The following is a 14,109-nucleotide window of genomic DNA, read 5'->3' on the forward strand; positions in this document are numbered from 1 at the left end:
TTTCATTCCATGATAGATGGAAAATTGACAAAAATTATAAAACTGGTCCTGTACCACAGATCATTTGAGAAACACTGCTACAGGTTGGAAGAGTTAGGGAAGAAGAGTAAGGATAAGAAGTAGAGGTTGAGATGTAGCTTAAACATTACTGCCTTGACCATCCTCCCCTACCTAAGACAGATTTAGACCATCTTCTTCCTATACTCACTGCTTTAGGCACTGTAAGAAAGCCAAAGATGAGTATGATGCAAATTTGGCCTTTATGGAGTTTTCAGATCAATACAGCAGTATAAAATATCATTGTATAAGACAGAGAGTGGTAAATGCCACAAAAAAGAACAAATACTGTATCATTAAATTACACCATATAGGTTCAGTTCTAAAATATATTAAACAGTTTGTTTCACAATCAATGTGTAGTGAGTGTGGGGCATTTCCTACTCATTCCCAAGCCATTTTAAAATCTTATTTTATAATTTATATCATTATATATTGGATGAAATATTTTGAAGGCACTGTATGCAGCACACATGTAAAACCTTGCATATATGTTAACTACAGCAACTGAATATTTGCATGTCTCTCTCCCAGCCTGAAGTTCCTCAAGGGCAGGAAATGCTTCTTTAAACTTTGTACTGCCTGTGCCTATGACAGCACCTGACATATTAGTAGGTATTCAATAAATGGTTGTACACTGAGAAGGGAAGTATAGACTGAATATTTGCATTGACACCTATACAAGAAAAAGGCAAGGACAAACTTATTGGGGGTTATATTTATAAATTAAGTGATTCACCCTAAAGATATCTCTACTGGCCTAGAAATAGCTATATCTATTGGCATTGTTTCAGTGTAAAAATGCAAATATAATTGACTATGACTTGTAATTTTAATTTCTCAAATATTCTCACCAAAGCTCCTGGCTTGGAAAAGTAGATCATTGGTATAATCTTCTCTAAGTGTGATTTCTTCTGGTCTGCTTTGGTTCCTAGTAAAGTGTTCTGAAACATCAATAACACTATGGAGAAATACAAGATGGAGGAAAACATGTGAACAGAACACAGTGATTCTGAAGTACACTAAAAAAAAAACCAAAAAACAAACCCTAAAACAAAAAAACAAGTTTTATTATAAAAATAAAGGACTTTTATTTTCTTAATAGTATTACTTACTTATAAATGCTGGCTTATAATACATGCATATATACAAATGATCTCCAGGTTACCAAACCCAATGGTCAATTCTCAGTCCTTATTTGAACAGCATTTGAAATAGATGTTCACTCTCCTTCTTATGGAATATATTCTTCTCTTGGCCTCTGGATTCTACTCTTGATTTTCTCTCTATCTCATGGCTGCTCCTTTTCCATCTACTTTGTTAGTTCTTTCTCTTCTCCCAGACTATTAACTATTAGAAATTAACTATTAACTATTAGAAATGACTCAACACTCTCCTTAGATCTCTCTCTCTCTCTCTCTCTCTCTTAAATCTACACTCACTCCCTTGGGGATGTCTTGACTCATGATTAAAGTTCCATGTATATACTCACAACTCCTCAATTATATATCCTATCCACACCTCTTTCCTGAATTTCAGACCCAGATATTCAACTATCTTCTTACTCCCCTTGAATGTGTAACAAGTATCTCAAAACTTAATGTCCAGGGACAGGAGCCTAGATGGTGGCATGAGTAGAGCAGTGGAAAATCTCCTCCCAAAACTATATATATATTTGAAACTACAACAAATACAATTATTCCTAAAAGAGAGACCAGAAGACACAGGACAACAGCCAGACTATATCTACACCTCTGAGAACCCAGCACCTTGCAAAGGGGGTAAGATACAAGCCGCGGCCCATGGGACCCGAGTGCCCCTCACCCCAGCTCCCCAGTGGGAGGACAGGAGTCAGAGCAGAGAGGGAGAGGGAGCCCAGGACTGCTAAATACCCAGCCCTAGCCATCCACACTGAGAACGCAGACACACAGTGCTTGGTATGCTGGATACTAGGGAAACAGGACGAGTGCCCTTTGAAAATCTTAAAGGGACAGGGGCCTCACAGCTGGACAAAAGTGGCCTGGCGCAATTAGCCCAGTAACTGGGAATCCTGGGGAACTCCAGACACTCCATCTGCATGCAGCTGCCAAACACAAGCCACTAGGGATCACTGTTCTCCCAGGAGAGGAAGACCACAAACCAGCAAGAAGAGACTTCTCCCATCCAACACACATGCCAGCTCCCCAAAACTACCTCTATCACCATGAAAAGGCAGAAGAAGTTGATCCAGACAAAAATCACAGAGTCAATCCCTGAGAAGGAGATAGACCTAACCAATCTCCCTGAAAAAGAATTCAAAATAAAGGTCATAACCATGCTGATGGATCTTCAGACAAATATGCAAGAGCTGAGGGATGAAGTCTGAAAGGAGATTACAGAAATGAAACAATCTCTGGAAGGACTTAAGAGCAGACTGGATGAGGTGCAAGAGGCCGTTAATGGAATATAAATCAGAGAACAGGAACACAGAGAAGCCGACATAGAGAGAGATAAAAGGATCTCCAGGAATGAAACAATATTAAGAGAAATGTGTGACCAATCCAAAAGGAACAATATCCGCATTATAGAGGTACCAGAAGAAGAAGAAGAGAGAAAAAGGGATAGAAAGTGTATTTGAAGAAATAATTGCTGAAAAATTCCCCAAACTTTGGAAGGAAATAATTGATCAGACCACAGAGGTACACAGAACTCCCAACAGAAGGGACCCAAGGAGGACAACACCAAGACATATAATAATTAAAATGGCAAAGATCAAGGACAAGGACAGAGTTATAAAGGCAGCTAGAGAGAGGGAAAAGGTCACCTACAAAGGAAAACCCATCAGGCTATCATCAGACTTCTCAACAGAAACCTTACAGGCCAGAAAAGAATGACATGTTATATTCAATGCAATGAAACAGAAGGGCCTTGAACCAAGAAAACTGTATCCAGCATGATTATCATTTAAATATGAAGGAGGGATTAAACAATTCCCAGACAAACAAAAGTTGAGGGAATTTGCCTCCCACAAACCACCTCTACAGGGTATTTTAGAGGGACTGCTCTAGATGGGAGCACTCCTAAGGCTAAATAGATGTCACCAGAGAAAATAAAATCACAGCAAAGAAAGCAGACCAACCAAATACTAACTGAAGGCAAAAATAAAATCAACTACCCACAAAAGTAATCACAGAAAACACAAAAGAGCACAGAATACAACAACCAACATATAAAGAATGGAGGAGGAGGAATAAGAAGGGAGAGAAATAAAGAATCACCAGACAGTGTTTATAACAGCTCAATAAGCAAGTTAAGTTAGACAGTAAGATACTAAAGAAGATAACCTTGAACCTTTGGTAACCACGAATCTAAAGCCTGCAATGGCAATATACATACCTTTCAATAACCACCCTAAATGTAAATGGACTCAATGCACCAATCAAAGGACACAGAGTAATAGAATGGATAAAAAAGCAAGACCCATCTATATGCTGCTTACAAGAGACTCACCTCAAACCCAAAGACATGCGCAGACTAAAAGTCAAGGGATGGAAAAAGATATTTCATGCAAACAACAGGGAGAAAAAAGAAGGTGCTGGAGTACTAGTATCAGACAAAATAGACTTCAAAACAAAGAAAGTAACAAGAGATAAAGAAGGACACTACATAATGATAAAGGGCTCAGTCCAACAAGAGGATATAACCATTATAAATATATATGCACCCAACACAGAGGCACCAGCATACGTGAAACAAATACTAACAGAATTAAAGGAGGAAATAGAATGCAATGCATTCATCTTAGGAAACTTCAACACGCCACTCACTCCAAAGGATAGATCCACCAGACAGAAAATAAGTAAGGACACAGAGGCACTGAACAACACACTAGAACAGATGGACCTTATAGAAATCTATAAAACTACATCAATAAGCAACAGGATACATATTCTTGTCAAGTGCACATGGAACATTCTCCAGAATAGATCACATACTAGGTCACAAAAAGAGCCTCAGTAAATTCCAAAAGATTGAAATCCTACCAACCAACTTTTCTGACCACAAAGGTATAAAACTAGAAATAAATTGTACAAAGAAAGCAAAAAGGCTCACAAACACATGGAGGCTTAACAACATGCTCCTAAATAATCAATGGTTCAGTGACCAAATTAAAATAGAGATCAAGCAATATATGGGAACAAATAACAACAACACAAAGCCCCAACTTCTGTGGGATGCAGAGAAAGCAGTCTTAAGAGGAAAGTATATAGCAATCCAGGCATACTTAAAGAAGGAAGAATAATCCCAAATGAACAGTCTAATGTCACAATTATCAAAATTGGAAAAAGAAGAACAAATGAGGCCCAAAGTCAGCAGAAGGAGGGACATAATAAAGATCAGAGAAGAAATAAATAAAATTGAGAAGAATAAAACAATAGAAAAAAATCAATGAAACCAAGAGCTGGTTCTTTGAGAAAATAAACAAAATAGATAAGCCCCTAGCCAAACTTATTAAGAGAAAGAGAGAATCAACACACATCAACAGAATCAGAAATGAGAAAGGAAAAATCACGACGGACCCCACAGAAATACAAAGAATTATTAGAGAATACTATGAAAACCTATATGCTAACAAGCTGGAAAACTGAGAAGAAATGGACAACTTCCTAGAAAAATACAACCTTCCAAAACTAACCAAGGCAGAAGCACAAAAAATAAACAAACCAATTACAAGCAAAGAAGTTGAAGCAGTAGTCAAAAAACTACCCACGAACAAAACCCCTGAGCCAGATGGATTTACCTCAGAATTTTATCAGACATACAGAAAAAACATAATACCCATTCTCCTTAAAGTTTTCCAAAAAATAGAGGAGGAGGGGATACTGCCAAATTCATTCTATGAAGCCAACATCACCCTAATACCAAAACCAGGCAAAGACCCCACCAAAAAAGAAAATTACAGACAAATATCCCTGATGAATGTAGATGCAAAAATACTCAACAAAATATTAGCAAATCAAATTAAAAAATATATCAAAAGGATCATACACCATGACCAAGTGGGATTCATCCCAGGGATGCAAGGATGGTACAACATCTGAAAATCCATCAACATCATTCACCACATAAAAAGGAGGACAAAAACCACATAATCATCTCCATAGATGCTGAAAAAACATTCGACAAAATTCAACATCCATTCACGATAAAAATTCTCAGCAAAATGGGTATAGAGGGCAAGTACCTCAACATAATGAAGGCCATATATGATAAACCCACAGCTAACATCATACTGAGCAGTGAGAAGCTGAAAGCTTTTCCTCTGAGATAGGGAATAAGACAGGGATGCCCACTCTCCCCACTGTTATTTAACATAATACTGGAGGTCCTAGCCACGGCAATCAGACAAGACAAAGAAATACAAGGAATCCAGATTGGTAAAGAAGAAGTTAAACTGTCACTGTTTGCAGATGACATGATATTGTACATAAAAAACCCTAAAGACGCCACTCCAAAACTACTAGAACTGATATCAGAATACAGCAAAGTTGCAGGATACAAAATTAACACACAGAAATCTGTGACTTTCCTATACACTAACAATGAACCAATAGGAAGAGAAATCAGGAAAACAATTCCATTCACAATTGCATCAAAAAGAATAAAATGCCTAGGAATAAACCTAACCAAGGAAGTGAAAGACCTATACCCTGAAAACTATAAGACACTCTCAAGAGAAATTAAAGAGGACACTAACAAATGGAAACTCATTCCATGTTCTTGGCTATGAAGAATTAATATAGTCAAAATGGCCATCCTGCCCAAAGCAATATACAGATTTGATGCAATTCCTATCAAATTACCAGCAACATTCTTCAATAAACTAGAACAAATAGTTCAAAAATTCATATGGAAACACCAAAGACCCTGAATAGCCAAAGCAATCCTGAGAAGGAAGAATAAAGTTAGGGGGATCTTGCTTCCCAACTTCAAGCTCTACTACAAAGCCACAGTAATCAAGACACTTTGGTACTGGCACAAGAACAGACCCACAGACTAGTGGAACAGAATAGAGAGTCCAGACATTAACCCAAACATATATGGTCAATTAATACACGATAAAGGAGCCATGGACATACAATGGGGAAATGACAGTCTCTTCAACAGATGGTACTGGCAAAACTGGACAGCTACATGTAAGAGAATGAAACTGGATCACTGTCTAACCCCATACACAAAAGTAAATTCGAAATGGATCAAAGACCTGAATGTAAGTCATGAAACCATAAAACTCTTAGAAGAAAACATAGGCAAAAATCTCTTGGACATAAACATGAGCGACTTCTTCATGAACATATCTCCCCGGGAAAGGGAAACAAAAGCAAAAATGAACAAGTGGGACTACATCAAGCTGAAAAGCTTCTGTACAGCAAAGGACACCATCAATAGAACAAAAAGGTATCCTACAGTATGGGAGAATAGATTCATAAATGACAGATCTGATAAAGGCTTGACATCTGAAATATATAAAGAGCTCACACACCTCAATAAACAAAAAACAAATAATCCAATTAAAAAACGGGCAAAGGAGCTGAACAGACAGTTCTCTAAAGAAGAAATTCAGATGGCCAACAGACATATTAAAAGATGCTCCACATCGCTTGTCATCAGAGAAATGCAAATTAAAACCACAATGAGATATTACCTCACACCAGTAAGGATCACCATCATCCAAAAAACAAAGAACAACAAAAGTTGGCGAGGCTGTGGAGAAAGGGGAACCCTCCTACACTGTTGGTGGGAATATAAATTAGTTCAACCATTGTGGATAGCAGTATGGAGGTTCCTCAAAATGCTTAAAATAGAAATATCATTTGACCCAGGAATTCCACTTCTAGGAATTTACCCTAAGAATGCATCAGCCCAGTTTGAAAAAGACAGATGCACCCCTATGTTTATCGCAGCACTATTTACAATAGGAAGAAATGGAAGCAACCTAAATGTCCATCAGTAGATGAATGGATAAAGAAGATGTGGTACATATACACAATCGAATATTACTCAGCCATAAGAAGAAAACAAATCCTACCATTTGCAACAACATGGATGGAGCTAGAGGGTATTATGCTCAGTGAAATAAGCCAGGCAGAGAAAGACAAATATGAAATGATTTCACTCATATGTGGAGTATAAGAACAAAGAAAAAGTGAAGAAACAAAACAGCAGCAGAATCACAGAACCCAATAATGGACTAACAGTTACCAAAGGGAAAGGGACTGGGGAGGATGGGTGGGAAGGGTAGGATAAGGGTGGGAAAAAGAAAGGGGGCATTACAATTAGCATGTATAATGTGGAGGGGGAACGGGGCAGGCTCTACAACACAGAGAAGACAAGTGGTGATTTTATAGCATCTTACTACGCTGATGGAGAGTGACTGTGAAGGGGTATGTGGGGGGGACTTGGTGATGGGGGAGCCTAGTAAACATAATGTTCTTCATGCAATTATAGATTAATGATACCAAAATAAAAAAAATAAAAATAAAGAATTGATGCAAAACTAAAAGAGAAAAAAAAATGGGCAGAGGAGCTGAACAGACAGTTCTCCAAAGAAGAAATTCAGATGGCTAACAGACACATGAAAAGATGCTCCACATCACTAGTTATCAGAGAAATGCAAATTAAAACCACAATGAGATATCACCTCACACCAGTAAAGATGGCTACCATCCAAAAGACAAACAAAAACAAATGTTGGCAAGGTTGTGGCGAAAAGGGAACCCTCCTACACTGCTGGTGGGAATGTGAATTAGTTCAACCACTATGGAAAGCAGTATGGAGGTTCCCCAAAAAGCTCAAAATAGAAATACCATTTGACCCAGGAATTCCACTTTTAGGAATTTACTCTAAGAATGCAGCCCAGTTTGAAAAGATAGATGCACCCCTATGTTTATTGCAGCACTATTTACAATAGCCAAGAAATGGCAGCAACCTAAGTATCCATCAGTAGATGAATGGATAAAGAAGATGTGGTACATATACACAATGGAATATTATTCAGCCATAAGAAGAAAACAAATCTTACCATTTGCAACAACATGGATGGAGCTAGAGGGTATTATGCTCAGTGAAATAAGCCAGGCAGAGAAAGACAAATATGAAATGATTTCACTCATATGTGGAGTACAAGAACAAAGAAAAACTGAAGGAACAAAACAGCAGCAGAATCACAGAACCCAAGAATGGACTAACAGTTACCAAAGGGAAAGGGACTGGGGAGAATGGGAGGGAAGGGAGGGATAAGGGTGGGGAAAAAGGAAGGGGGTATTACGATTAGCATGTATAATGGGCAGGGGCATGGGGAGGGCTGTGCAACACAGAGAAGACAAGTAGTGATTCTACAACATCTTACTACGCTGATGGACAATGACTGTAATGGGGTTTGTGGGGTGACTTGGTGAAGGAGGGACCCTAGTAAATATAATGTTCTTCATGTAATTGTAGATTAATTATAACAAAATTATAAACTAAAATAAAATTTAAAAAACACACAAAACTTAATGTCCAAAGTCTGATTTACTGCTTTTACCCTGCCTCTCTTAAACCTGTCAATCGCTGGTTATCCTAATCTCATTAAGTGGTAAATCTATTCTCAGGTTTAAAATCACACAGTCATCCTTCACTTCTTCCTTTCTCCTAAATTATATCCAATCTATTAGCAAATCCTGTTGGCTCTGCCTTCAAACTATATCCGTATCTTGACTGCTACCACCATGAAAAAATGAAGATGAAAAACTGATCACAGATGGTCATTCTCTCACCTGGACTTCTTACTGCAGTAATCTCACAGGCTCTCTGCCCCTTTCTTTTCCCACTTACATTAAGTATCCAAGGGGAGCATGTTGAAATCAAGTCAGATCCAGTCACTCTCCTATTCAAAACTCTCTAAGTAATATAAAAATCTTCATTGTAGCCTACACCATCATACATCATCTGCACCTCCAACTATCTCTCTGACCTCATTGCCTACTTGAACCCTTATTTACTCCTCTCCAGTCTCACCTGCTTCCTTGCTGTTCTTTGAATATGTCCAATGTTTTCTGACTTTGGGCCTTTCCACTTGTTCTATCTGGAACATTCTTCCCCACATTATTGAATGGTTTGTTTCTTCACTTTCTTTAAGATTGTGTGTGACCTTATTAGAAAAGCCTTTCCTGACAATCTTATTATTTATTTTCTATTTCTCATCTTAATGCTGACTATTTTCTGGCATATTATATACTTACTTGTTTGTTTCTTGCTTGTCTATCCCAACTAAAATGTAAGATCATGCTCCCAGGAGCTATTATTCATTGCTATCTTCTTAGTCCCTAGAACAGTACTTGGCATATGGAAAGCACCCAATAAATATTTACTGAATGACTGGATGACATATTGCCAATATTGCAAACTACATTCAGCAAATATAATGATACTTATCCGGTGCTGTGTATAAAAATTCCACAGTAAATTTAAGTCTTTGTCAACTGCATGTGTACTTCAGTTGTTAACCATATTCTATTTGCATTCATAAAATCTGAAAATGAAAACAAAATACCAAGAGAATCAGACTGAAGGAAAACAAATAATTTACTTCACATTCTGGGTGTCAAAATCATGGAATTCTTCTGGCAATGTGATAGTGTTGTAAGCTGCTTCAAAATTCTCTTTGGGGAGGTCAACCAGTCCTGAGAAAGAATCAAAAGCCACACTCAATAAGTAATGGTATATAAAATAAGAAACTCCAAACTCTTCAGTTCCTTCTCCACAAAGCAGCCAGAGTGATATTTTTTTCAGTGCTATCAGACCAGCTCACTCCCATGCTTAAAATGATTCAGTGACTTCCCCAGTGCATTTAAATAAAATCTAAACTTCTAATCAAGGCTTCTGCAGCCCTACAAACCTATCAGTATCATCTAATGACACTCTTTCCCTCAGTCAATATACTCCAACCATACTGACCTTTTTTGTTCTCTGACCAAGTCAAGCACTTTTCCACCTCAAGACCTTTGCTCTACAGTTCCCCTTGCCCAGAATGCTATTCCCTCAGGGACTTTTTAACATGGCTGGGTACTTCTCATTCTCCAAGTTTGAGCTTTAACTATACTCCCCATAAAGGCTTTTCCTGACTAGCCTAACTCAAGTAAATTTTTATGTTATTTTTCTGTTGTAATACTCTGCTTATATTCCTGCATAGCGCAATCACAATCTATACTTATTGTAATAACATAAAAAAAACCTTTTTGTTTGATTTCCTCAACAGACCAAAAGGGAGCTTATCTGTCTTGTTTGTCCTTGTATCTCAAAGCCTAACATAGTGTTTAGCACAAAGTATGGGATCAATAAAAATCTGTGGAATATATAAATGAAATAGTGAAAAAACCATATTTGATATGAGAATAAATCTACCTAGAGATTCTCCAAATACCTTAAATAAAGAAAGCAAACCTGTAATCCTGGTTTATCAAATATTAATTGGGGGAATAGTATGTTCACAGCAGTGAGACAAGTACTATAGAAGATTCAGAAAATGTATATGACAAAGATGTTGCCTTCAATGAGCTTGGAGTCTAGTGTGAGAGGCAAGATGCCTAAATAACCATAATACAAGATGGAAAATGATGAATGTTAAATTAAAATATGAAGGCATTATGATACATGTAAATCACATAAATCTGTAGCACTTTGGAATGCCTGGAGATTTTCTATATTTAATAAATAGCATGCTACCTAGAGTCTTGAGAATTCTGACAATAAGAACAATTATCGATATCTAGGTTTTGTCAGTCACACTGTTTCTAATTTATCTCTTAAAGGCAAAAACAGATATGACAAACTAAGTGACCCACTAAAACTGAATAGCAGAGTTTCTTAAACAAGTGTGGTAGCTCTAAGTATATATCCTATGTAAATAGGCAGGAACATTACAAGTTTTCCTCCAAACACAGGAAAAGAGCAAGGGAAGGAATATAATTTGTCCTTAACCATGGAAACTTAGATTCAATCAAGAGGAAGTTTACATTCACTAAACTCACCCTGGAATTATATAGAGTGCCACCAGTTAAAAGAGCCCACCCACAATAAAAATGCAAAAGGGAACCAAGATGAATGAGACAAATCAATACTGCACGTATACCTGGGCGAAATGTCATCTTCATTTTAAGCAATGCTTCACTGCAATCTGCCAAAAGATACTTTGCTTTCCTATTATAGATTCGAACAACTCCCAAAAGAAGGTGTCCTGAAGTTCGAAGTGCAATTTTCACCTTTCAATAATTTTCAAAGTGTTAGAATATTAAAAATTAGACTAATAAATCCTGTTCTTTGAAAATTACAAAATCATACAAACTTCTCTTTAAAAAGCAGACATTTTCTATCTTAAGATGAATCAGATTAACTTTTACCTCACCTTGTAAATGATTAACTTTTTTTCTTATTCAATGTAGATAATCTAATCTGGCACTTAGGTGAGGTATGTTATTATTGGCTTTATGGGAAGAATATAAACGCCACGGTCAGGCTGACATGGGTTCAAGCCTTGGCTCAGCTGCTGAGTCTGAGTCATTAAAACTTCCTGAGTTTCAATTTATGAATAATGGCTACAATTTATTATATACTTACTTTGTGCCAGGCATTATCCTAAGAGCTTTGCATATGTTAATTTATTTAATTTTGACAACCTTGACTTACAGGAGAAAAATATGAGACTCAAATATGTTAGGTAGCTTGCCCAAAGTAACATAACTATTAAATGATGGTATTAAATTTGACCAACTCAAAAGTTCATTTTTTAATTACTGCACTTCACTGATGCTAAAAGGAGCCCATCTTATGGGGCTGTCGTGAACATAAGTAAGCTAATGAACATAAAGTCTAGCCTAGTGTCTCTTACATGGTAGGTTTTCAATAATAATTTTTCTCTCAAGCAGAAAAATATTTAACCTATACAAATAATAAAATATTTTAATGCAAATTCTAATAGCTTCTTATAGTGTTTTATATTGAACACAGTACTACATGAAATGTTTTCATATACATTTCAACTTATACACAGCCCTCCTTCTTTCATTCTAATCTCTCCATTCATTCACTCATTATTTTTCTAAGAAATACTTATTTGGTACCTACTATATAGATAGTATTTTGTTAGGGAATAAGAAAGGATTACAAAATATGTGTAAAACATGGCCTTTATTCTTCAGGGTCCAATCTATTTATGGTAAACATATGAAACCTTAACTACCAACAGAAATTAATATATGTTTATGTTCAGTCAATAAATGTTTAGGTATTAAAAGAGACCATTTGAGAAGTAACTTCCCTGTTAATGTATTTCATGATATAATGTATTTTAATTCCTTTCTTCTCCATAAGTCATGGTAAATACATACTATAATTTTAATCAACAACATACCTTAGGTGAAAGAATTTTTTCAATGGTTATCTCTAGATTACACTCAAATACATGGGCCTTTGTGATTTTCTTCTCCCAGTGAGCTGCAAGCCAGATTTTGGCCAATGGCCCTCGCTTACTCATAAGCACATGTGTGTAGAACATATTGCCTGTATTCCTTACTTGTATTCAATGAACTAGAGAGAACATTAAAAGATATTTAAAATTTGATTACAGAAACCTTTCAGCACTATTTTACAGCAAGCAAAAACACTTTTCATTAATTCCATAAAATAACACTCAAGAGTATCTTTTAATTCAATGTATTATTCAATTCAAATTATTTTCTTGTGAAGAAAAAACCTTTATTTAAAATACAAAATTATAAACTAATGACAGAGCTCTATTACATTGTGTAAAACACCTAATTTAAATGTATCCTGATCACTGATTGCTTTATACATTTTATGCTACAAAGAATTTGAGTTTTTTTAATACATATGGTCAAACAAAAAGAGGAAAGAGACTGGGAAAAATAGGAGATAGAAATAAAAATAATGGCATAGGAAAAGGTAGACAAAATCGAAAAAAGCAAACACAGGTCACCTCTTACCTAAAACTTAAGAACTTGAGAAGTACTAGGTCATTGATTTATAACCAGGTGTTGAATTTCATTGTTCTCTTCAAGATGCTCTGATTAATTTTGGAAGTTAAAATAATGGAACCCAGAAGGACAAAAGATGGAAAATGAAGAAAACCAACTCCAGGAAAAAAATCAGAAGAAGGCAAGAAAGGAAACAAGAATCAAATTATGTTTTGAAATAAGAGTGGTAAAAGAAAACTGTCACTTAAAAAAAGGATTTATTCACATTTCTGCAAACTGTACTATCCTCAGAAATATCATTAACAAAGGGATATTATACTTCAACCTCTAGAAAAGAATCAAAGTATTGTTCACATACAAGTAATCTTAAACTGACACTATAAAAGCTTCTTTTTGCCTTCTTTTCTACTTAAAGTTCTGATAAAAGAGTCCAATGAACACAAAAAACAAAAGTCAGCCACAGAATTCAAAATTTAGGTGAACTTTGATCAATGCCCATTTCCACACCAAGAATCAAATCATTGGGCACAAAGTAAAAGTTATGCAATCTACCAAACCACATTCTCAATGACACAGCTAGAGAATTTAATGTTAATGGTCTGTCCCTGCCTTGGTTCCATGTTCTTCCTTTGTAGTCTGTGTGTTTGGTATCTTGGAATAAATTTCAATTTATCTTTTTAAGTTGCTCCCAGGTGTATAATTATTAATGTACTTTAAGGGGAAAAAAACCCTGTAATTTAATATTCCACAGACATTGATTTTCTTGAGCACATATGCCCCCCCCCTCAAAATCCCTCACAAAATTCCTCAGAAGTCCCGTAGGTTACTTCTAGACAGAATTTACTTCATGAAAAGTAAAGCTAGCGGGAATAGACGGCGCTAGGAGCGGGGATGAGCTACCTGGTGGGAAAGGGCCCCAGGTAAGGAAGGCCAGGGCGGGGCTGAATGGGAGCAGAACGCAGGGAAGGGGCAGAAGGCGGGCTGGCGGGGATGCTCTGGGAGACTGGAGCGCCGAAGAGGGTGAGTTCCGTCCGGGCAG

The 14,109-nt window shown here is 36.6% G+C and overlaps 1 protein-coding gene across 2 annotated transcripts in view; it reads right to left on the minus strand.

The window, feature by feature from the left end:
- Positions 1–12,631, minus strand: part of RAD21L1 (RAD21 cohesin complex component like 1) — a 29,632-nt gene extending 17,001 nt beyond the window's left edge. For both annotated transcript variants that reach the window (XM_036924552.2, XM_036924551.2), the window contains exons 1-4: positions 12,488–12,631; positions 11,210–11,339; positions 9,668–9,761; positions 912–1,018 (exon numbers count right to left, since the gene is read on the minus strand). In XM_036924552.2, the coding sequence (XP_036780447.2) occupies positions 912–1,018; positions 9,668–9,761; positions 11,210–11,339; positions 12,488–12,631 (475 nt within the window). The remainder of the gene's footprint in view (positions 1–911; positions 1,019–9,667; positions 9,762–11,209; positions 11,340–12,487) is intronic.
- Between the last annotated feature and the right edge of the window lie 1,478 nt (positions 12,632–14,109).

Source organism: Manis pentadactyla, chromosome 5 (genome assembly GCF_030020395.1).
Source record: "Manis pentadactyla isolate mManPen7 chromosome 5, mManPen7.hap1, whole genome shotgun sequence".
NCBI classification, from domain to species: Eukaryota; Metazoa; Chordata; class Mammalia; order Pholidota; family Manidae; genus Manis; species Manis pentadactyla.